General features: G+C 40.8%; 1 protein-coding gene across 1 annotated transcript in view; it reads left to right on the top strand.

Moving 5' to 3' along the window:
- Window positions 1-291: 291 nt before the first annotated feature.
- TFAP2E (transcription factor AP-2 epsilon) overlaps window positions 292-24,973 on the top strand; it is a 62,081-nt gene continuing 37,399 nt past the window's right edge. Inside the window, exon 1 of the mRNA XM_070949248.1 lies at window positions 292-472. Coding sequence (XP_070805349.1) covers window positions 292-472 — 181 coding nt within the window. The remainder of the gene's footprint in view (window positions 473-24,973) is intronic.

The following is a 24,973-nucleotide window of genomic DNA, read 5'->3' on the forward strand; positions in this document are numbered from 1 at the left end:
TTATGGTTAGCTGGTTCCTTGACCGGAGTATTGTTTGCTTTGAATGAAGGCAAATGTACGTGTTGGCCACCAAGACCAGAGATTTAGTCTTCCAAGCTTTTGGACTTGTGCTGGGGTCCATCCTCAGGGAACTTCTCTCTCTCTCTCGTTTGCTTCTTGATTGTTGGTCTAGTGTTAATCTCCATTCATCTGGGTGTTGATTGCTAATGAGGAAGTGTTTTAGTCATATTTATTCCCTTTCTGGCTTTTTGATTGTCCCTGTTGAATGGTATGTAGTTGTTGTTTATCTCTATGTACCTGTTGATTGCGGATGTGTCAGAGTGCCGGGCCTCCAGGAATTCTCTAGAATTTTTGTACTTGCTATCCATTTTGGGAGATGCTGTTTATACTGCACTGCTCTGGTCAAACAAGTTTGGCAGCTCTGAAGGACTTCGAAGTTCTGCTGGAGCCGCCTATCAGGGGCAGAAGTGGGGTGAGTATCCACCTACCTCTTTCCAGCTGCTCTGTTATGCTCTGGAAAACAAACCTCACCTTCACACACCTTAAAGTATCCCAGTTTCCTAGCTAGCAATAGCCAGATGCATAGACTTCAATCCCCAGAATTCTCAACAGTGGCCATTCTGGCTGGGAAATTCTGGGAGATCCCAAGTCCCAACGTGTGTCTAGATTTGGAAGCGCTGCCTGAAACTAATCAGGTGGCAACATGGGGGTTTCCTTTGCGTTTCACGTGAGCCAAACGACATCTTGCAGATGGCTTGCCCAGGCAAAGGGATCGTCATCAAGAGTGATTTGTGACCAATGATCATTGTGGAGATTCATGGATTATGATAATATCAACAATGGTGAATTAGAGTAGGAGAGAAATCATTACTGTAATGCTTATCAAACATGCACCTAGTTGGGAATTTTTAGAGCTAGAAACCGAGGATCACGTACCTCCGTTTTAATTGACATGAAAGCTGGGACATGATCAGTGAAGTAAAGACAAGGATAGAGAAAGCTCGAACAGCATTCTTCAAAATGAAAAAGCTCTTCTGCAGTCACAACATAAGCCTAAGACTGAAAATCAGGCTTGTCAGATGTTACATCTTTTCTATCCTGCTCTATGGAGTAGAGAGTTGGTCTCTGACAGAAAACCACTTGAAGAGACTAGGAGCATTTGAAATGTGGATTTACAGACGACTGTTATGTATAAACTGGGTTAACAAAATCACAAATGAGGAGGTGATAAGTCGCCTGGGAAAGCAAAGGGAAATCATCAAAGCCATTAAAAAGCGAAAGTTAGAATATTTTGGACATGTGATGCGACACCCAGAAAAATACAGCATCCTTCACTTAATCCTCCAGGGAAAGATTGAAGGCAAATGAGGTCCAGGCAGAAGAAGAACATCATGGCTTCAAAACCTAAGGGACCGGTTTGGACAAAACTCAGCAGCACTTTTTCATATGGCTGTTGACAAAAATAGGATTGCCAACATGATCGCCAATGTCTGATGATGGATATGGCACAAGAAGAAGAAGGAGAAGGAGAAGGAGAAGGAGAAAGAGAAGAAGAAGGAGAAGGAGAAAGAGAAGAAGAAGAAGAAGAAGAGGAAGAGGAAGAGGAGGAGGAAGAGGAAGAGGAAGAGGAAGGAGAATGGGAGGAGGAGGAGGAGGAGGAGGAGGAAGAAGAAGAAGAAGAAGAAGAAGAAGAAGAAGAAGAAGAAGAAGAAGAAGAAGAAGAAGAAGAAGAAGAAGAAGAAGAAGGAACCATATCAGAAATACAACTCACCACAACTCACCAGGCACTTTGTAAAGTTCTGTTAGATCAAACCAATGGCAAGGATGAAGCTGATAGGAAGTAGGATATGCTATGTTCCCACACCACATTGAATCTGATTCCACAATTGCCTAATGTCTCTATTCCCAAACTAACCACATGGATTCACCCAAGTCAGAAAAACTAACTATATAGTAACTGTTAGTTAACTTCAGTCATGGATCTCATTCAGCATATTACATGAACCCAGCCATGTGGTCTTTTCTCTTTAGGGGATAAAATGGACTTATGGGTGGCCTTTCTTGAAGATTCTGGGTTGTTTATATTTAATCAGCTGCCTCTGTTATTATGCAAACATAGGGGCTTTAAGCAGTGGTGGAATTCATTTTTTTTTTTTTTACTACCGGTTCTGTGGGTGTGGCTTGGTGGACATGGCTTGGTAGGCATGGCAGAGGAAGGATACTACAAAATATCCATTCCCACCCCACTCCTGGGGGAAGGATATTGCAAAATCTCCATTCTCTCCCCACTCCTGGGGGAAGGATACTGCAAAATCCCCATTCCCACCCCACTCTGGGGCCAGCCAGAGGTGGTATTTGCCGGTTCTCCGAACTACTCAAAATTTCCGCTACTGGTTCTCCAGAACCTGCTGAATTTCACCCCTGCCTTTAAGGTCTCTGATTCTGAGAGGGGTTGAGAAATGGGGGAGCTTTAGCTGGGATCAGATAGATAGGCCAACATCTTTCGTTTGCCCTCATTTCCCAGCCTTTCAAGGTCAGCAACTGCATGATTGAGATGCATGCTTTCTAACATCTAATTTGTGTGTGTGTGTGTGTGTGTGTGTGTGTGTGAAGAATACATATCTTTACAGCATAAGAGGGAATCTACACATCCCTTCCGGCAGTGTTTCTCAACCTCAGGAATCTGGACTTCAACTCCCAGAAGATCACAGTCAGCATGGATTTCAATTCCCAGAATTCCTCAGGCATGCTGGCCAGGGAATTCTAAGAGCTGAAGTCCATATATTGCAAAGTAGCCAAGGCTGAGAGACATTGCCTTAAGCAGTCGATGGAAGAGATTTTCACAGGAGAGAGGGGAATGGCAGAGACAGGCAGGGATCAGGCAAGCAGGTGGAGGTTTTTTTTGTGACTCTTCAAAACTGGAATTACCCCCTCAACTGCGTGGCCTCCAAATGTGCTGGGTTTGAGATGGATGAGATATAAGCATTTGGGAAATTTAAATGTTTCTAATAGAAAGATGAATTACTTGCTTTCAGTGATGTTCTCTGAGATTTGAATTCATTGCTTTGTGGTGGGTATGATGCCCTGTGTGTGTTTCTCTCTCTCTGTGTCCCTCTCTCCCTCCCTCCTTCTCTCTCTCTCAGAAAGAAAGAAAGAAAGAAAGAAAGAAAGAAAGAAAGAAAGAAAGAAAGAAAGATAGAAAGAGACAGAGCCCACTCCTAGAAGTTTAAAAATGAGTGTTTAAGAAATATGCCAGTGGCTGCACCTTCAAAGAAATTTGGATCAGAGCAAAGTAGATGCCAAGAGCAGGGTGAAAATCAAATGTGATTTGATTTCAGGTACAGCACATTAAAATTTCATTAACATTAAAATAAATGCCATTGATGCAACTGCTCCTTGTGTTTACCTCTTTGACATCCATGATTATCAGCTCACAGCAGTGGAAAAAAAAATCACATCCTATGGCCAAACTCTTCCCAAATATCTGAAGAATCAAGTGGTAACATTCTTAGAGAACCATGGAGTGTAGGAGCTGCTCTGGGCCTCTTCTTGAAAGGAGTCTCCTTGATGCAGCAGGCTAAAGTGGACTAAATGTATGAGAAAATCAGGCAGAGCTGGAGAGTGGAGTTAAAGACGTCATCAGTTTAGAGTCCAACCTCTCCTGAATTCCGTTGAGCCTTCTCTGGTGCCAATTTAATGTTGAGCTTCAGTTGACTAGATTCTTGTGTATAGGCTTGAATAAATCTGCTAGGCTGCAGCATTACGAATGGTCCAGGATTCTTTGTGCTTGACAATAAACCATCAAATATTTATTTTCCTCCTTTGGTAATTTATTTCTTTATTAAATTTGTTTGCCACCCATCTCACCACAGGGTGTTATCTCAGTGGTGAAATCCAAATTTTTTTACTACCGGTTCTGTAGAAGTGGCTTGGTGGGCGTGGCAGGGGAAGGATACTGCAAAATCTCCATTCCCACCCTACTCCAGGGGAAGAATACTGCAAAATCTCCATTCCCACCCCACTCCGGGGGAAGGATACTGCAAAATCCCCATTCCCTCCCCACTCCTGGGGGAAGGATATTGCAAAATCTCCATTTCCCACCCCACTCTGGGGCCAGCCAGAGGTGGTATTTGCTGGTTCTTTGAACTACTCAAAATTTCTGCTACCAGTTTGTCAGAACCTATCAGAACCTGCTGAATAGCACCCCTAAGGCCATCCCTTTAAGCCAGTGTCTGTCAACCATGGCAACTTGAGGATGTGTAGACATGGCTGATGGTGATGGGGATTCTGGGAGTTGAAGTCCACATCTCCTCAAGTTGCCAATTGGACAACAATTCTCCTATTATCCCCATTCAGTCTAGCTAGGTTGAGATGATGAAAGCTTAGTTCAGTAGTAACTGGGAACTCCATGGTTCCCCCATATTGGAATTAGAGAAGGGGAATGAGCTGACCAATTTTCTGGCTCTATGCAATTCTATGAACTCTGCATTCATCCATTGGCTGGTTTATTTTTTAATTGGATTTAGACAATCTGGGAAAACTAGTAACTAACTGTTTTATTTGGCTTTTTAATTAGTTGATTATTGTATGGATGAACTGTTTATTTTTTCTTGCTTGTACACCATCCAAAGTTGTATACTTGGTGAAGGATAGAGAAATTCAGAAATAAATGTAAAAGATTGAAATTAATGGGATATTTTTCATCCATTGCATAAAGGCAGCTGCTTAGGTGTAGGACTCATCTGGTTAAATGTGTTGTGTGAACTCAGCTCCCGTTTTCCATCCCGGAGAGTTGCCAAAGTCAATATGTCACATCGTAAGCATAACAGTCATCCTTATTTTTATTTTTTTTAAATGCCTCCTTACATAATGGAGGTTGAAAGGAGAGATAAATAAAATGCAGCCGTAGTTAGCGAGCTGCCAGCAGACTACATTATATTTTCCAATGAAGAAAAATTGTTCTTCTAGATTAAAACATCATTCTGTTAGGAAAAAAAATGCAGAAGGAAAAAAAAGCAAGATGGACAGTAACAACCGTAACGATTGGTTATTTGGTTTCTGGTTTCTGGTTTTCCTTTAATTAGAACATAACAGGCTTTTCATTAAATACTGCTGAATAAGAAATACCAGCCTGGTACACAGTGTGGGTTTTACGCATTCATTTCATGCAACTATTTGTCTTTTTTTCTCCTTTATTTTTTTTGTATTCATATGCCAAGATAACACAGAGAAAATGCGTTTCAGCCATTATTAACTTATTATTATTCTTTTTTTACAAGACCGGAACATTTAGTTGTAATCGCAGTGAGATCCAATTTCTTGTCAAAATTCATGATTATGTAGAAAACAAATTCATTTTGCTCTTTGGCTAGAGTAAAGAACTGTATCCAAGATCTGAAGAGTGTTTGTTTAAAGGAATATAATTTTTAAAAGCTAAGCATGTTTGCCAGTTGGACGTGTCTGTAGTTTTGCTTGCTCTTCTTAGTCTAAAGAATTTAGGCTAAATTTTTTAGCATCAGAAATGAGGGAAGACTTTTTTTCTTTTTTGGGGGCCAATTCCAGTGCAAATTTACTTAACTCACACTTCTTGAATCAATATAGAAACCAAACGCTTTTGATTCCCATGATTCTCTGAATTTTGTGGTGCCTTTTTCTTAAAAAAGGGACAATAATGTGCACAGAATATGCACAGTAAAGTATGTGAGAGAAAAAAACCCTTTATATCATGGAGAAAAATTGCTTGTTACAGAATGCCAGGTCAAATTTGCTTACATCATCATCATCATCATCATCATCATCATCATCATCATCATGAATGAAACATGTAACAAGAGCCTCGGTGGTGCAGCGGACTAAAGTGCTGTTAAGTGTTAGCACTTAGCTGCCAGCTGCCTGCAATTAGTGCAAGTTTGAATCTCACCAGGCTCAAGGTTGACTCAGCCTTCCATCCGTTCGAGGTAGGTAAATTGAGGACCCGGATTGTGGGGGCAATAAGCCAACTTTGTATAGAACAACACTGCTTAGGGGGGGCCAAAAGCCCTAATAAGCAGGTATATATAAAAAAGTATGTAGGCTATTGCTATAATGTATTGTAAGCCGCCCTGAGTTTATGGAGAAGGACAGCATATAAATTGTACTAATAAATAAATAAATAAATAAACAGTGATACCCATTGTCATCGGGGCACTTGGTACCACATCCAAGAATTTTACAAAACACATCAAGAAATTGCAGCTTCCTACAATAACACCAGCGGAACTGCAAAAAACTGCGCTACTCAAAACATATATTTTAAGAAGATACTTGGTTGATACCTAGGACGCTGGCAGCAACCCGGATCAACCATTAGCACCAGTCAATGGTATTTGTGATGCATTTTTGAATAATCAGTTGACTGAGTTTCATGTTTAGTGAATAAAAGAGATAATAATAGTAAGAGTAAGAGTAGTAGTAGTTGTAGTAATAGTAGTAATCATAATCATAATCATAATGGTACTTGGTTGATACCTAAGATGCTGGCAACAACCCGTATCAACCATTAGCACCAGTCAATGGTATTTGTGATGCATTTTTAAATGTTCAATTGATTGAGTTTCATGTTTAATGAATAAAAGAGATGATAATAATAATAATGCACATGTTCTAAGAAATGCTTACAAAAACGTGTATATAGTTTGTGATGGCGTCATTTTGGAAACTGGCAGGAGTGTAACAGCAAATGAAATAGGTAGAAATTGGAATATATGGACAAGTCCATTTTTTGCTTACAAACACAGACAAAAGGCTGAGCAGCTGGGTTATTCTTCCTTCTGATATAGAGGTATACAATGTAGTGATACGTATACACACAATTTCAGTCTTAAACTGGATTTGGAGTGAACAGTGCTTTAAATCAAAGGTGGTTTCAATTAGGAGATAGAAAAATAGGGACAGTAGGAGTATCAAATGTGTGGGGCCCTTGGTGCTCCCTGATTTTAGTAGTTTGCCTGCAGACATTTCATGACCCAGTTAGATAATATCATCAGTACACTTGTATATAAATAAATAGAGTGCAAATGCCACTCCCTTATAGTACGGTACTGAAGTTGTTACCTAGTTGGGTCATGACATTTCTGCAAGAAAACAACCAAGCTCAGAGAGCACCAAGGACCTCACAGTTCACAATTGAACCAGTCAGAACCCAGCAGCGCGGGTAGTGATGGGAGCAGCTTGGCGCTCCCATGTAACACCGCTCCTGCGCGAGCTGCACTGGCTCCCAGTGGTCTTCCTGGTGCGCTTCAAGGTGCTGGTTATCACCTTTAAAGCGCTCCATGGCATCGGGCCTAGCTATCTTCCAGACTGCCTGCTGCTACCAACGACCTCCCATCGTCCCGTGCGCTCCCACAGAGAGGGCCTCCTCAGGATGCCATCAGCCAATCAATGCAGGCTGGTGACCCCCAGGGGGAGGGCCTTCTCTGTGGGGGCACCTACCCTCTGGAATCAGTTGCCCCCAGAGATAAGGAGAATCCAAGACCTTAGTGCCTTCCGCCGTGCCCTTAAAACCCACTTTTTCCAGCAAGCCGGGCTGGCTTAAGAAGAAATTTTAAATGTTTTAATTGGTTTGTATTTTTAATTTTGGGCCAAATTTATATATATTTTAATTGTTTTTAATATTTGTATTTTATGTTTTTTAATTCTGGCTGTACACCGCCCTGAGTCCTCAGGGAGAAGGGCGGTATATAAATTTAAAATAAAATAAAATAAATAAAACCTTGAACTACATATATTTTCTTCTATCGGTATTATCAAATCTGGACTGCAAAACTCTAGATGATCGGCAGAGAGATATTGTACAGAAAAACCCATCTTCCTTTCTACCATCTAGTGGTCATCCACATTTTTCAGCCCCAGATTGGTAGCCCTAACCAGTCCTAGGAAGAAACCCCTTTGAAAATGCCACTTTAGAAAACGGCATAGATTTGTTCATATGGTTGCCAGAAGTCAATTCTGACTTGGAGGCCCCTCCCCCACAAAGGGAATGAAAGAGGCCACCCCCAATCATTATCAGCACCAAGCAAAATGAATTCCATTGCAATGGCCTTTATTTCAGAGTGTTCTTGCAACATTTGTCTCTGCCCATCCCACCTCCACCTTTGAAGAAGCCATGAGTTTCCCTAGGCATAGCTGGCTTGAGAATTCTGGGAGTTGAATTCCACAAGTCTTAAAGCTGCCAAGTTTGAAGACCTCTGGCCTAGGGGAATGGAAGACATTCTGGAAGAGGAAGCAAGCAGAAACCATAGTTTGATGACAGAAATAGCCCAAGGGGACTTTGGCTTCCCAGAGTCTACCTGGCCAGCTAATTCTGCTGGAGGATTGGAGAGCTGATGAGGACCCAGGAAGGAAGCAGTGATACAATGAAAGTCCAGTGTGTGCTTGGGATAGAGTCACATCAAACTATATATTGACGGCAGAGACTCTGTCTGTCTGTCTGTCTGTCTGTCTGTCTGTCTGTCTGTCTCTCATTTATCATCTATCTTACCCTGTGATAAGATGGATTGCCAATAAATTTTACAAATAATATCTATCTATCCATCCATCTATCCATCTATCTCCATCCATCCACCCACACTCTGTCATCTATCTATCTATCTATCTATCTATCTATCTATCTATCTATCTATCTATCTATCTATCTTATTTCCAACCATCCATTTATCCACCCATCTCTCTCCTTCCTTCCTTCCTTCCTTCCTTCCTTCCTTCCTTCCTTCCCTCCCTCCCTCCCTCCCTCCCTCTCTATGTATGCATATATATATGTGTGTGTGTGTGTACGTATTTTTATCTATCCACCTGTCCACCCACACCCTATCATCTCTCTCGTCTGTCTGTCTGTCTGTCTGTCTGTCTGTCTGTCTGTCTGTCTGTCTGTCGGTCGGTCTGTCTGTCTATCTAGCTATCTAGCTATCTAGCTATCTATCTATTGCCTTGCCCTGCCCTGCCTGCCTATCTGCCTATCTGTCTACCATGTGTGTCTGTCTGTATGTCTGTCTATCTATCATATATCGCCTGGTTACGGAATTAGCTTATATTTTTGGTTTTGCATGCTGCATTGAACTCTAGACACTGGATTTACACTAACATGTTAACCCAACCTTCTTCCACAAGATTAATAAGAACCATGAAGCTGCTATGTTTGTAGCCAGCCAGGGAATGCATGTTTCGTGGACTTTCAATTGATGAAGTCTCCCATGTCATTTTCGGCCTTCTGTGCTGAAGATGAAAATGTGAAGAGTGTTCCAGCTCAAGAAGAAAATATTAAGGGACCTCAAAAGGGAAGAAAGTGCCAGTGATGGTCACTCAGCCAAGAAAGAAAGAGAATTGAAGTGGTGGCCAATATAGAAGATCCAGTCTACATAGACAAACATGGCTTTGGCAGTGTTTTCATGGCCTCCATCGTCATTTTTTTTATTGTAGATATACCTGTTCTTATTAAGTGCTTTGAGATATCTTTTTTCAGATGTACCAGGCTAGGCCTACCTTAAAGACTTTCAAAGACTCCAAATGTTGGGCTTAGACAGCTTAGAACTTTGCCGCCTTCGGTCTGACCTAAGCGTAGGACATAAAATTATCTGCCACAATGTCCTACCTGTCAATGACTACTTCAGCTTCAACCACAACAATACACGAGCACACAATAGATGCAAACTCAAGATAAACCGCTCCAAACTCGATTGCAGAAAATAGGACTTCAGTAACAGAGTGGTCAATGCCTGGAATGCACTACCTGACTCTGTAGTTTCTTCCCCAAACCCCCAAAACTTTCACCTTAGACTGTCTACTGTTGACCTCACCCCATTTCTAAGAGGTCTGTAAGGGGCGTGCATAAATGCACCAGGATGCCTACCGTCCCTGTCCTAATATTCCTTTTTTACTCTTACTTTTTTCATGTATTCAAATTATGTTTATACTTTTACCTGTTATCTTATATATGCTTGACAAATAAACTTATGATTATGAAAGTATCCCATCAGGTGAGACAGGCAGGCTAGATGGTGGTGGAACTTATTAATAGTGCCTCAGGAATGAATTTTTCACACGGTCGCTTCTGGTTTTGTTGTGAGGCTGCTTTGCCTTGTTCTTAATCTTGTATTCATTTCATAATCTTACATTGTATTTTGCAAGTAGCATTGCAAGGAGTATTCAAGCATTCTGAATATAAAGAAATAAATATTGTCTCGCCCTCCTTTGAATGCATCTTAGCTGTTAGCCCAATGCTACATCTTGAATCAGCAAATTTCAGGAAGAAATTGTGTAAGGATCAGTCTTGCATCTATATCTAATCAAGTGTGGGATAATCCATATTCTAAAATTATGGGAAAAGGAAAATGTAACCTGTCACCCTTAACCCTGTTTGTTTCTTTCTTTCTGCCATAATCTCATATTCTTTTTTTAAAAAATACTTTTATTAATAATACAAAATTTAAAAAACATTGGACATAGATATGACATCACTGGTTCCATACATCTTCCGTCACTTTACAATAATATTAGTACTCATATAAACATATAGTTCTTAAGCTTTGTTCACTATTTAAGCATAATATGATATGATATGAATACTTTTTCCCTTATTTCTGTATATTTATTTATCACTTAAACATACATTTATCTATAATAACATAGATTTATATTTTTGTTCACATTTGTAACATAGAACTATATTTTTGTTCTAACACTATACATTTGTCTTGGCTATCCTCTTGTTATCTATCCAATCATAAAATTGTTCCCAGATTTTGTAATACTTAGTTTCGCTTTTATCCTTGAGTTCCAATGTGAGTCTGTCCATTTCTGCGCAGTTAAAGATTTTCAATAATATTTCCTCTTCAGTTGGAATATCTTTTTCTTTCCATTTTTGAGCGAAGGCTATTCGTGCCGCTGTGACTATATGCAATACTAAATAATTTGTATCTTTCTTATATTTTCTTTCTATAATTCCCAATAAGAAAAATTCCGGTTTGATCTCTATATCTGTTAGCAAAATTTCTTCCAGCCAGTTTTTTAGTAAATTCCAAAATTTCTGCGCCTTTGGGCATAATCTCATATTCTCTCCACAACAGAGGAGGGTTTCAGCAGGTTCTGACCAGTTCTGGAGAACCGGTAGCGGAAATTTTAAGTAGTTCGGAGAACCAGTAGTAAAAATTCTGACCCACATCTATTCTCTGCCTCCCGAATCCCAGCTGATCGGGAAGAAATGGGGATTTTGCAGTATCCTTCCCTGGATTGGGTTGGGAATGGAGATTTTACAGTATCCTTCCCTTGCCAAGCCTACCAAGCCATGGCCTCCAAGCCACACCAACAGAACCGGTAGTAAAATGTTTTGAAACCACCACTGTCCCACAACACATTAAACTACTAACTGTTCAAGTGTTTTGAGTTTTTTTAGAATATGGGGTACAGGTTGTCCTTGACTTATGACCATAGTAGAATTTCTGTTTCCCAATCTTTGCTATGGTTGTTAAGCAAATCATGCAGTTATTAAGGGAAACCTGCTTTTCCCATTGATTTTGCTTGTTGGAAGCTATTGAGAAGGTTACCAATGGCGATCCCATGATGCTGGGATCCTGCAATCATCATAAATATATGCCGGTTACCAAGCGCAACAATCGTAAGTTTGATCATAAATCACTTTTATGATGCCATTGTAACGTCAAACAATTGGAGTCGTGCGGTGGCCTAGAAGTGGAGCTCTCACCTCACAATCAGGAAGTTGTGAGTTCGATCCTAGGTAGAGGCAGATATTTCTCTCTCTGGGCACAATGAGAATATATCTGCTGAACAAAACTCTGCATTGGTGACAGGAAGGGCATCCGGCCAGTAAACATTGCTGAGCACATTGTAAGTCGCCCTGAGTCTTCGGAGAAGGGCGGCATATAAATCAAATTAAAAAAAAAAAACAAAAAAACACTCAGCTCCATTCAGTTGCCCAGACTCCACCCCGCAAGGGATTATGGGGTTGTTAAAAGAAGATGATGATTGTAACTTCAAACGATTGCTAAATGGACGGTTGTAAATTGAGGAGTACCTGCATTCCAATATTGATTTCTTAAGACTTACAATCTCAACAGTCATCTTGCCTCTTAATATTCCTTAAAAAGGAGGGAAATAGCTCCAGATTAGATGGAGATTAACAATAAGGAGAAATTCATCCATATTTGAGATTTCTATCCAGAAATAAATTTGTACAGATGAAAGTCATTTGTTGCAAGGGAAAAAAATATATAATATCGTCGACTGACTTGATGAGTACAAACTGTTTTTATTTGCAAGAGTCTTCAAAGCTCTTTGCTGTTATGTCCAATTTCTCAGCTAATGCAATTTTCCACACGTTCAAAGCGAGATGTACTTTTCCAGTTTTGCAACGGCATGTCTGGCAGCTAAACATAGGAAGTGAAGCCATTTTTTAAAATATTACACAATGTATTAATCTTTTTTTTTTTTTTTAAATTGTGAACAAAAAGTAACAAGATGCCTCTGATTGTTGAGCGATCATAGAATCCCAGAAGCAGAGCATGGGAAGGAAGTCTGTAGGTCAGTGCTTTTCAACCTTGGCAACTTGAAGACGTATGGACTTTAACTCCCTTGTTGGCTGGAGAATCCTGGGACCTGAAGTCCAGACTTTCTTCAAGCTGTCAAAGATTGAGAAACAACGCTCTAGGCCAGGGGTCTCCAACCATGGCAACTTTAAGACTTGTGGACTTCCTCCCAAAGCTGGCTGAGGAACTTTGGGAGTTGAAGTCCACAAGTCTTAAAGTTGCCAAGGTTGGAGACCCCTGGTTTAAATACTCTGTTCCAGAAACATATGCTTATATCATGGGATGGTGTGACATCGCAGCATGTTTGTAAACACTTTTATATGAAATTTGTGGTTGCAGTTGCTGCCATTGTGTAAAGTCTTAAAGTTGCCAAGGTTGGAGACCCCTGCTCTAGGCTCTAGGTCAGTGAGGGCTAACCTTTTTGCCATTGTGTGCCAAAAACGTGGGGAGCGTGGGGGGGGGAGGTCGCACACCTGCGTGCCCACACCCATAATTCTATGAGCCCCGCCCCCCTGTGCATGTGTGCGCAATCCCCCCACGCTCCTCCCGCTTTTGGCATGTGATGGCCTGGTGGGCCCGGTAAGGCTGTTTTATGCCCTCCCCAGGCTCCTAGAAAGGCTCTGGAGCCTGGGAAGAGCAAGAAACGGGCCTTCTGATCCCAGTGGAAGTCGGCAAACAGGCTGTTTCCAGCCTCCGGAGGGTCTCCAAGGGGGTGGGGAAGGCTGTTTTCGCCCTCCCCAGGTTCCTAGAAAGGCTCTGGAGCCTGAGGAGAGCGAAAAACAGGCCTTCCCCACCCGCCTGAGGCCCTCCGGAGGCCGGAAACAGCCTGTTTCCCTACTTTCAGTCGGCACAGAAGGCCTGAAAATCAGCTGGCTGGCACGCCCATGCACGCCGGAGCTGAGCTTGCATGCCCACTGATATGGCTCTGCGTGCCACCTGTGGCACGTGTGCCATAGGTTCACCATCACGGCTGTAGGTCCAACATTCTGCTCAGTGCAGGAATTCAGACAAAAGGATCCCGAACAAAGGTCCACGTAGCTTTGTCACATCCAGCAGAATGGCAGTCACCATGTCTAACGCAATTGATTCTACTACCCAGCGAGTCTTATTTGGAAGATTTTCGTAGAGCTTGTCTGGAATCTACTTTCCCATTACTTAATTCCTGTACAGGTAGTCCTCGACTTACAACAGTTCATTTAGTGACCATTCAAAGTTATGACATCACTGAAAAAAGTGACGTATGACCATTTTTCACACTTATGACCATCCCCATGGTCATGTGATCAAAATTCGGATGCTTGACAACTGGTTCATATTTATGATGGTTGCAGTGTCCCGGGGTCATGTGATTGACTTTTGAGACCTCCTTATGAGCAAAGTCAATGAGGGAAGCCAGATTCACTTAGCAACTGTGTTATTAATTTAACAACTGCAGTAATTCACTTAACAACTGTGGCAAGAAAAGTCCTAAAATGGAGCAAAACTCACTTAACAAATTTTTCACCTAGCAACATAAATTCTATTGTGTTAATAAGTCGAGGACTACTTGTACTCTTAAGACGAGGCCAGAAAGATTCTGATCTTCCATGGGATACTTCTTTAGGCACTCGATTCTTCTCCAGAGTAAGAAATCCAAATTCCTTAAACGGCTCCTTGTAAAAATTAATTTTGATGTCCTTCTGGCTATTTGCTCCAGTTCATTTAAAGTTTCCTTCAAATGTGGTTGAACGAGGCTGGAGGCTGTACTCCAAGTGTTATCTGATCAATGCAAATGGAACGGAATTGTATTTGGTGGTCAGCAGATGTGTTTAATTTCTTCAAAAATTGTGCGCCATAATGAATCACAAATGGGCCATTGACATCACTGATGCTACGCCCTCCAACACAAGTTTAGAAAGGGAACCAATGACATAAAAGTAGCCATTGACTTAGCATCATTTGTTTAGTGACTGCTCAAAGTTACAACGGCAGTGAAAAAAGTGACTTATGACCATTTTTCATGCTTATGACATCATCCCCATGGTTACGTGATCAAAATTTGGACGCTTGACAACTGGCATGTACTTACGACGGTTGCAGTGTCCCAGGATCGAGTGATCCCTTTTTGTGACCTTCTGACAAGCAAAGTCAGTGAGGGAAGCCAGATTCGCTTAACTATATTACTGTATTACAACTGTATGTGAGAGGGAACTTGGAGTCCTAGTGGAAAACCATTTAGATATGAGCCAGCCGTGTGCAGCAGCTGCCAAAAAAGCCAACACAGTTCTATGCTGCATAAACAGAGGGATAGAATCAAGATCACGTGTTAATACTACTTTATAATGCCTTGGTAAGGCCACACTTGGAATATTGCATTCAGTTTTGGTCGCCACGGTGTAAAAAAGATGTGGAGACTCTAGAAAGAGTGCAGAGAAGAACAACAAAGAGGATTAGGGGACTGGAAGCTAAAACATATGAAGAACAGTTGCAGGAACTGGGTATGTCTAGTTTGATGAAGAGAAGGACTAGGGGAGACATGATAGCAGTGTTCCAATATCTCAGGGTCTGCCACAAAGGAGAGGGAGTCAAGCTATTCTCCAGAGCACCTGAGGGTAGAACAAGAAGCAATGGGTGGAAACTAATCAAGGAGAGAAGCAATTTAGAACTAAGGAGAAATTTCCTGTCAGTTAGAACAATTAAGAAGTGGAACAACTTGCCTGCAGAAGTTGAGAATGCTCCAACACTGGAAATTTTTAAGAAGAGATTGGATAACCATTTGTTGGAAGTGGTGTAGGGTTTCCTGCCTGGGCAGAGGGTTGGACTAGAAGACCTCCAAGGTCCCTTCCAACTCTGTTATTCTATTCTATTCTATTCTATTCTATTCTATTCTATTCTATTCTATTCTATTCTATTCTATTCTATTCTATTCTATTCTATTCCATTCCATTCCATTCCATTCCATTCCATTCCATTCCATTCTACTAATTTAGCAACTGCAGTAATCACTTAACAACTGTGACATGAAAGGTTGTAAAATGGGGCAAGACTCCTTTAACTACTTCTTGCTTTTGGGCTCAATTCTGGTCATAAGTCGAGAACTACTTGTAATGCAATTTTAGTGGCATTTAGAGACCGCTACATATTATTTTTACGGTGAAGTCATGCCAACTTGCTTAGAAAGATGTGAAAGTATTTTCGGTCAAGAAACTATTCCAAGCATCAAGTTCAAATGATCTGAGGCTTCCAAAAAAAGAAGGAAGAGTTTTGCATAAAAAGAAAGATAGAAAAGTTGTACATTTGAAAGAAGAGTTCTCCATAAGGTCAAGGTTCCTTAAATGTAGCTAACACTTTTAACCAGTGGTGAAATGTAAAATTTGTTGCTACCAGTTCTGTGGGCGTGGCTTGGGGGGGGTCATGGCTTTGTGGGGGGTTTCATGTGACTGGGTGGGTGTGGCCAATTTTTTTTTTTACTTTTTTAAAGCATTTGTTTTACTACTGGATTGGGTGAATAGGTAGTAAAAAAATGCTTTAAAAAAGAAAAAAGGTTCCAAGGATCGCAAGGCACAGCTGCCGCGCGATCCTCGGAACCTTTTTTCTTTTTTAAAGCATTTTTTTACTATCGGTTCCGGCGAATAGGTAGTAAAAAAATGCTTTAAAAAAGGTTCCGACGATCACAGCTGTGCCTCGTGATCCTCAGAACCTTTCCCCCCTCCTTTTTAAACCATTTTTTTACTACCTATTCGCTCGAACCGGTAGTTTTTATCACTACCATTTTGCCCGAACTGGAGCGAACCAGTCGCATTTCACCCCTACTTTTAACAAATCAGTTTTGATCAACTTATGAATGATCAAAATATTCTGGTTGCAGTTTGGAATCACTTCTTTGTAGAATTGGTTCACCAGTAACAGCCATTATTAGAGATACAATCCTATCAAATCCTTATTATGCACAAATTTAGCCTTGTGCTTAAAACAGAGCAACCCAGAAATGAGAAAATAACGGGGGAAATTAGGAGCGAATGTTGGCTTCTAGCATCACCTAATTTCTGCAGGGTCTCCCAGTACTGGATGTTTCTCTTTCTCCGAACTAGAGGAGGGCATCTATTTGGGCAAAAGCAGAGCTAAAGAAAAGGGAATTCTTGCCACGAGTGACCTGAGATCAAGCTTGTAAACAAGAAGACCTGCCTGTATGAAAACCCCCTGGGCACAATGTGCCTGCCTCTTTAGTGCCGTGCTGTAATTATAGATCTAGTTGGAGCAGATCCATATTCCCATTGCACAAATTGATACTTAGACTGAGTCGGCGAGAATTTAACACAATCTGTTTAGCACTGGAGTGATTGAATTGAAAGGCAGAGGCTGGCTGGCCAAAACCCTTGGTTTTCTGCTAGGGTCCATATCTGGTTACCGTCTTGCCTCCATAAAATGCAGACCCTGAGTCTTCCCAGGAAAGGAAACCGTGCATCCATTTTAAGATGTATGGACTACATCTCCCAGAATTCCCCAGCTAGCATGCTTCTTAGCACTTGTCTGGAGTCTGCTTTCCCCTAACTTAACTTAGTATTGTGTCTATGGAGATTCTCAGTCATCCAGGTCATGGTTGTCTCAAAGAGCTTTGGTAGTACAGTGGTCTAAAGCACCCTGTTATTAAGACCAGCTGCCTGCAATTACTGCAGGTTCGAATCTCGCCAGGCTCAAGGTTGACTCAGCCTTCCATCCTTTCTAAGGTAGGTAAATTGAGGACCCAGTTGTGGGGGCAATAAGCTGACTTTGTATAAATATACAAAAGTATGAAGGCTATTGCTTAGCGCATTGTAAGCCGCCCTGAGTCTCCGGAGAAGGGCGGCATATAAATCAAATTTAAAAAAAATTTTTTTTTTTTAAAAAGGTGTTTTTTCAAAAGGCAACTGGGTTTTCTCCGTTTTCCCTTGAAGATGTTTAGATTCTCATCCAAGAAGCTTCATTGATTCTGGCAGAACAGTGGTGATGATGGGATGGAAGGATTGGTTTTGACGGTGTCCTGCACTTTTTAAATTTGGTGTCCTGTACTCTTAAGATGATGCCAAAAAGCTTCCGATCTTTCATATGATACTTCTTCAGGTACTTGACATTTCTCCAGAGTAAAAACTCCAAATTCCTTAAATTGCTCCTTGTAAAAATCAATGTCCAATCCATTTCCCTTAATTCCCACAATTTGATCCAGTTCATTTGCAATCATTCTTTAAATATAGTGTCAAAACATGATGACACTGGAGGCTGTACTGATCAATGCAAATAGAATGGAACTGTATTTGGCTGGTCAGCAGATGTGTTTAATTTCTTCAAAGATGGTCCACCCAAATGAATCACGAATGGGGCGTTGACGTCACTGATGCTAAACCTCTGCTTACAGTTCCTCCAACCCAAGTTTGAAAAGGAACCATTGATATAATGCAATTTTAGATATCATGGGAAACACATGTTGGGAAACACACTCAGCAATTGCTGGAGTACCCAATTCACATGTAATTTTCACACTGGCTTGTTACCCAAACGGCTCCAAATTGGAAGGGGGGGATGTTGAATTAGAGGGCTATGAGTACTCAAAACTAAGTCAAACTTTATGAGATGACATTATCGCATCTATTTATGTAATTTATATACCATCTTTCTAAGTGAGTTGTTTTCCAGGTTGATGAGTGGCATTCAAATGAAGAAGGCCATGTAAAAATCCTGAAACTATCTTAGCCATGATGACTTACTGCCTTAATCTCCATTGTGCTTCCCTTAAATAACTTAGTATATATATACATATTTTATTGGCCAGGTGTGATTGGACACACAAGGAATTTGTCTTGGTGCATATGCTCTCAGTGTACATAAAAGAAAAGATACATTCATCAAGAATCATAAGGTACAACACTTAATGATAGTCATAGGGTACAAATAAGCAATCAGGAAACAATATCAATATAAATCGTAAGGATACAAGCAACAAAATTACAGTCATACAGTCATAAGTGGAAGGAGATGGGTGGTGGGAATATGAATAGTATCCCAGAATAAGGAGTAGATTAAAGCAGCACTGATTTGAGGAATCTCGGTTCCTTATTAATTACAAAATAGTCATTTTAATTTAGAGTATAATTTTTAAAAAAAAAAAAAGGTTTTTTTTAATGCTAAATAAGAAGCACTTACTTGAAATATGAAACAAATAGCAAACCCACCATGGTGGTGTTGGTTCCTTGTCATCACAACAATGCTGCAATGTGTCCACACATATTTTTTCAGCTGTTGCTTCCTCTGCTGCAGACACCATAAAATCATCCTTGGAATTTCAGACCTTATTTACTTTTTATTGTTTTAGCTCCAGGACATTTCAGGATTTTCCACATTTTGCAAGAGTGAACTGACTTTCTCCGTAGGATATAGTCCCTGGAATATTCTCTTTGGAGAATCTTGGCCAAATCATGTTCCTGTTGTCTCACTTACGAGTGTCAAGTGCAGAGGTTGGTTTCAGCAGGTTCTGACCAGTTCTGGAGAACCGGTAGTGGAAATTTTGAGTAGTTCAGAGAACCAGTAGTAAAAATTCTGACTGGCCCCCATCTATTCTCTGCCTCCCAAGTCCCAGCTGACTGGGAGGAAAAGGATTTTGCAGTATCCTTCCCCTGGAGTGGGGCGGGAATGGAGATTTTACAGTATCCTTCCCCTGCCATGCCCACCAAGCTATGCCCACCAAGCCACGCCCACAGAACCGGTAGTAAAAATTTTTGAAACCCACCACTGGTCAAGAGAGAGAAGCTAATGTCAAAAAATTCAAGATGGCGGCTGCAGCCGCCTCACTGAAGCCCCGCTCCATTTTATGCACCACAGATGTTAAAAAAAACAGCATGGGGGCTTCTCTCACACAGCTGCAGTTGTCTTTTTCACTATTTTGAGCTGCCTGCAGCTTCCCATTCCACCATAATGTGCTTTTTATTTGTTTGTTTTGGCTGAATATATTGTGGAAAGGCAGCCGCAGCAGTTTGTGAAACTGGATTTTATGACTTAGTGCAGGGGTATCCAACCTTGGCAACAAGACTTATGGACTTCAATTCCCAGAATTCATGGGAATTCTTCCCAGAATTCTCATGGCTGGCTGGGGAATTCTGGGAGTTAAAGTCCGCAAGTTTTAAAATTGCCAAGGTTGGATACCCCTGAATTAGTGTGAATCATAAAGAAAACATGTTCTAATGCGGTGTTTTTCAAAGTTGTCAACTTAAAGATGTGTGGGTTTTCACTGGGTGGGGAATTCTGAGATTGGAAGCCCGGACATTTTAAAGTTGCTAAATTTGAAAAACAGCATCCTTCCTATTTCAGCAAATCTCCAAAGGTCTAAAAATGCCTTCCTCTCAACAATATGCCTGGCTCCCTACAAATAGGTGTTAAAATGTAAATTCAGAAGGAGGTGAAAGTAATTAAGTGCAACTTTTCGATCCACAAAACATCCGAATTTCAAAATCACCTTGGGCTCAAATCCCTATGTAACCAGTTCCCATTTGCCAAAAAAAACAAAAAGTTTCTTCTCAGATTTAAGTAGCTGCAATGTGAAGGGATCTGGAGAGTCAAAGGCTGATGGGGATCTATTTGCTGGGGTGTTTCCCTTCAAAAATCCAGCATTTTATCCAGAAATAATGTCATGCAATTGCCTCCCCCCCCCACACACACACTCTCTGCTCTCTGCGGACTCTTCTGCTTCTCCTCCGTGTAAAAATACCTCATCAGCAAAACAAAGGAAACTTGAAAGAGAGTTTTCTCCCTCAGGGGCCAAGCTTAAATTGCAACCCCCCTTTTTAATATGATGTTTATAATGCTTAATTAAGGCGAATAGAGGAAGCCAGGAATGCGTGTGCGTCTTTTGGGGTGTGCATGTGTACACAAGATAAAAGTTTTTTGGGCAACGTGGAAGGATTCGAAGGATTCCTTCTCCTCTTTCCTGTGCCTCCTAGGCAATTGGTGTCTCGCTTCTACTACTTTGTTATAACTTGTCTAATTAGAGGTGTGTGTATGTTCACAATTCGGGGAGGGTTTCGCTTTAGGTACGAGTACAGTAAAATGTTGACAAAAAAAATCAGAAGGTTTTTTTTTTTTTTTGGCACAGGATTTCATCTGCAGCCCTTTTATTTATGCAAAGCCGACAGTTTTTGTCGGTTTTAAGAAATTGGGCCTCTGGAATCGTTTTGCTTCAGGGGCAGCAGATTGCAGAGTGCAGGAGGCGGCTGGCTTGGATCTGGCATTATGGGTGTGTGTGCACACACGCGAGCGTGTTTCCCCCCCCCCCACCTCCCCCGTATTTTGGAGAGGAAGGAAATTTTATTTATTTGTTCATTTCATTTCTATGGCCGCCCAACTCAACCAACGGACTCTGGTTGGTCTTGCAGTTCTTCAATGCTGGGTTTTCCACGAGCTGCTAAGCCTTCGTCTGTCGAAATGATGGCTTGTGGGACAAGCCAGTCAGTCTACTTTATAGAGAGCAAAGAAAGGTGGTTTATTTGATCCCTTGTTAGAATAGAATAGAATAGAATAGAATAGAATAGAATAGAATGGAATGGAATGGAATGGAATGGAATGGAACGGAACGGAACGGAACGGAACGGAACGGAACGGAACGGAACGGAACGGAACAGAATAGAATAGAATAACAGAGTTGGAAGGGACCTTGGAGGTCTTCTAGTCCAACCCCCTGCTTAGGCAGGATACCCTATACCACTTCAGACAAAATGTTAATTTGTTAATTTGTTTTCCCTCAGTCTTCGGTGTTGTTGTGGGATTCTGTATTTGATGGGATGCAAACACACAGAGTAGGAGAAAGAGGAAAATTATAAACATTCTGCATTTTATGCTAAGCCAGAATTGCACCGTCATAAACCAGCCGAAGCTGCTGTTGAGATGGGAAAGGGACAAACTTGTGTTAGTCCTTAACTAACACAATTCCAGCTGAATTCATGGTTAGGCATTTATTTATATATTAAATTTATATTTCAGTGGGGAATGATCCAAGCTTCCACTGAGTTTTGTTTCAGTACTCTTGCCTTAATTTGCAACTGACGTGACACTTTCTTTGGCAAACGAAGTCATAATTTTTATTGCAACTTGCCCTTAAAACAACCCTGTGATTAAGCATTTGGCAGATAAAAATAACCCGAGGCTACACATCGAGTCCCAGTTTAAATACAAGGATGAGGGTGTGTTAAAAAAAAAAGTATGTGTCTGAAATCCAACAGGTTGGTATCAAAACTGAGCTGACTACAGTAGCAGTCTTCAAACTTGGCAACTCTCAGACAAACCATCTGAGTGCAGGACAAGAAGCCATGGATGGAAACTAATCAAGGAGAGAAGCAACCTAGAATTAAGGAAGAATTTATTGACAGTTAGAACAATCTATGGAACGACTTGCCTCCAGAGGTTGTGGGCACTCCCAATACTGGAGGCTTCTAAGAAGAGATTGGACAACCATTTGTCTGAAATGGCATATGGTTTCCTGCCTGAACAGGGAGTTGGACTAGAAGACCTCCAAGGTCCCTTCTCTTCTCTTCTCTTCTCTTCTCTTCTCTTCTCTTCTCTTCTCTTCTCTTCTCTTCTCTTCTCTTCTCTTCTCTTCTCTTCTCTTCTCTTCTCTTCTCTTCTCTTCTCTTCTCTTCTCTTCTCCCCCTACCCCTACCCCTACCACTACCCCTAGCCCTACCCCTAGCCCTAGCCCTAGCCTTAGCCTTAGCCATAGCCCTCTTCAACTCCCAGAATTCCTCAGCCAGCCATGCTGGGAGTTGAAGTCCTCAAGTCTTAAAGTTGCCAAGTTTGGAGACTCCTGGAGTACAGGAATATCCAGAGCTGCCTTCCCACAGAAGCATGATGCCATCTACCCTATTCAGTAATTCAACAGTGGGCTAACCTTCTCTAGGGCACAATCTGGTTAAGATTCCTGAAATGTTGATAGTCTTACAGGTACAGCTTTATGCAGCCCTGGCATTACTGTACATTTAGATCCAGTCTGACACAGTGGCAGAAACTCCAAGTGGGTGCACCCCGATTTTCTTTCCCCTTAGGATGGCAATTAAATCACCCACAGAACAGGTGCATCAGCTCATCTTTTTAGATCTGGCAGGGAAGATTTATTTATTTATTTTATTCAATTTGTATACCGCCCTTCTCCTAGTGGACTCAGGGCGGTGCACAGCCAGAACTAAAACACATACCAATACAAAATTTAAAATTATTAAAAGAATTACATACTTTGGCCCAAATTTAAAACAATTCAAATTAAAACCGATTGACAAATTAAAAGCTAAAAAGCTAAAAAACTAAAAAACCTAAAAAAGGGGGGGGGGTTTCACGCCAGCCCTGTTTGATGGAAAAGAAAAGTTTTTAGGGCATGGTGAAAGGCCCGGAGATCTGATATCCTTCGTATCTCCGGGGGCAAATCGTTCCAGAGGGCAGGAGCTGCCACAGAGAAGGCCCTCCCCCTGGGGGTCGCCAGCCAACATTGCCTGGCTGACAGCACCCTTTTTTTTTTTTTTAATTTGATTTTTATTATAACATATAGTGATACAATCGGTACATTTTCGGTTCATTGGTGCAATTATATACATATATACATCTACATGCATTATTGCTTGTCTTTTGTTGATATTGTTTCTTGAAGCTAGATTTAATTTCAAACACTTAAAAATAATAGTGCTCAACTCTCTAAGACTAAATCTAATACTATTCATATAGATTTTGTTAATTAATTAAAATTTAATCTCTATTACCTTCTTTATTTCTTTCCCCCATCCATTCGTACCACATGTCCCACACGCTATAAAATTCTGAATCTTCTCTGTCATTAATTTCTGAAGTCAATTTGTTCATTTCGGCGCACTCCAATATTTTTCCAATAACATGTTCTTGAGGTGGTATTTGTTTTTCTTTCCAATACTGGGCAAAGGAAATTCTAGCGGCTGTCAGAATATGTATAATTAAATACTTTTTCTTTTTTGCATATTCAGTTTTCAAAATTCCCAGGAGAAAAGCTTTTGGGTCAAAATCAAAATTTTCTTTTATTATTTCTCTAATCAACACTCATATCATCCTCCAGAATTTTTGTGCCTGATTACATGTCCACCAGCAATGATAAAAAGTACCCTGCTGATGGTCACATTTCCAACATTTAGGGCTCGAATTGGGGTAGATCTTCGCTATCCTAGCTGGGGCCATATGCCATCTATAAAACAGCTTGTATTGGTTTTCCTTATAAGCCGTCGCCTTTGTCATTTTAAGGTTATTATTCCATATTGAATCCCATTCGTTCAAATTTATATTCTGTCCTATATTTTTGGCCCATGCTAACATCGGTTCTTTAACTACTTCCTCTGCCATATCGTACTCCAATAAGTAATTATATAATTTAGCTAGAATTTTGTCGTCCGTACCCATCCATATCTTGTCAAATCCATTTATGTCAAATCCATTTATGCTCATTTCAATGCCAAATTCAGTCCCTCTCTGTCGGAGCGTACTGGATGTCCTGCATATCAGCTAAGGGCTTATGTCTTTGGGCTCCCAGGAAATGCATCTTCTCTGCTGTAGTACCTGCCACCCCCACCCTGCAAATTAAATCAGCTCCATCCTTCTTGGTATTCCAGAAGACCCTCAACACCAGGTTACATTATCAAGCTGGGGTTCCCAGGGAACTGAATACATGTTTAGTTGCCTCCATTGATGAGCTGGCTATTTTGATTCCCTCTTTGCTTAGAATTTGTATCTCTGTTTTAATTACTGTTTTCGTAGGCTTTATGTGTATTTCTCTTTAGCCAGGTTCTTCCTACGTAAACCAAGATTTTATGCAGCCCTAGTTCAGTGAAATCACAATCCACTCGTTTCTAGGCTTTTTATAAAGAGTCACTTTCAGTGAGATGGCTATATAAATTTGATTAATAAAATAAATAAATCAAATATGCACCGAAATACAGAATCTGCCCTCCTGGTGCTCTTTTTCCTTGGAGAAAAAAAATCTGTTTTTTATTTTTGTCTTCAGTCTGGCTATTTTTATTAATTTTGTTTGTGAAAAGCCTTGCCAAGTACCCATTTCAGAGTGTGTAGGAAAGCTGTGTTATTGTACGCTGGTAAAAAAAAAAATGGGATAGATGCATCCGGGGAAATGAGCTGCAACTCATGAAAATTTAGGCCTTTTAATAAAATAAATTGGGAAAAGTTCTAAACCAGGGACATCTGATGTTTCAGAGTTGTGGTATTACTAGTGGAATGCTACTGAGGCAGGATTCACACAGTTTAGAGTCTGTAAGCAAAAAAAACCAACCACCCTGGGAATTTTCTGTAGATGTTGTGAAACTGTCTAGAGGTTCTTGAACAAAATTGGGTTGTGAAATTGACTGGAAAATGAGGTTGTTAAACTGGCTAGAGAG

This window comes from Pituophis catenifer, unplaced genomic scaffold, assembly GCF_029215685.1.
Source record: "Pituophis catenifer annectens isolate HBS135680 unplaced genomic scaffold, rPitCat1.0.hap2 SCAF_9, whole genome shotgun sequence".
Taxonomy (NCBI): domain Eukaryota; kingdom Metazoa; phylum Chordata; class Lepidosauria; order Squamata; family Colubridae; genus Pituophis; species Pituophis catenifer.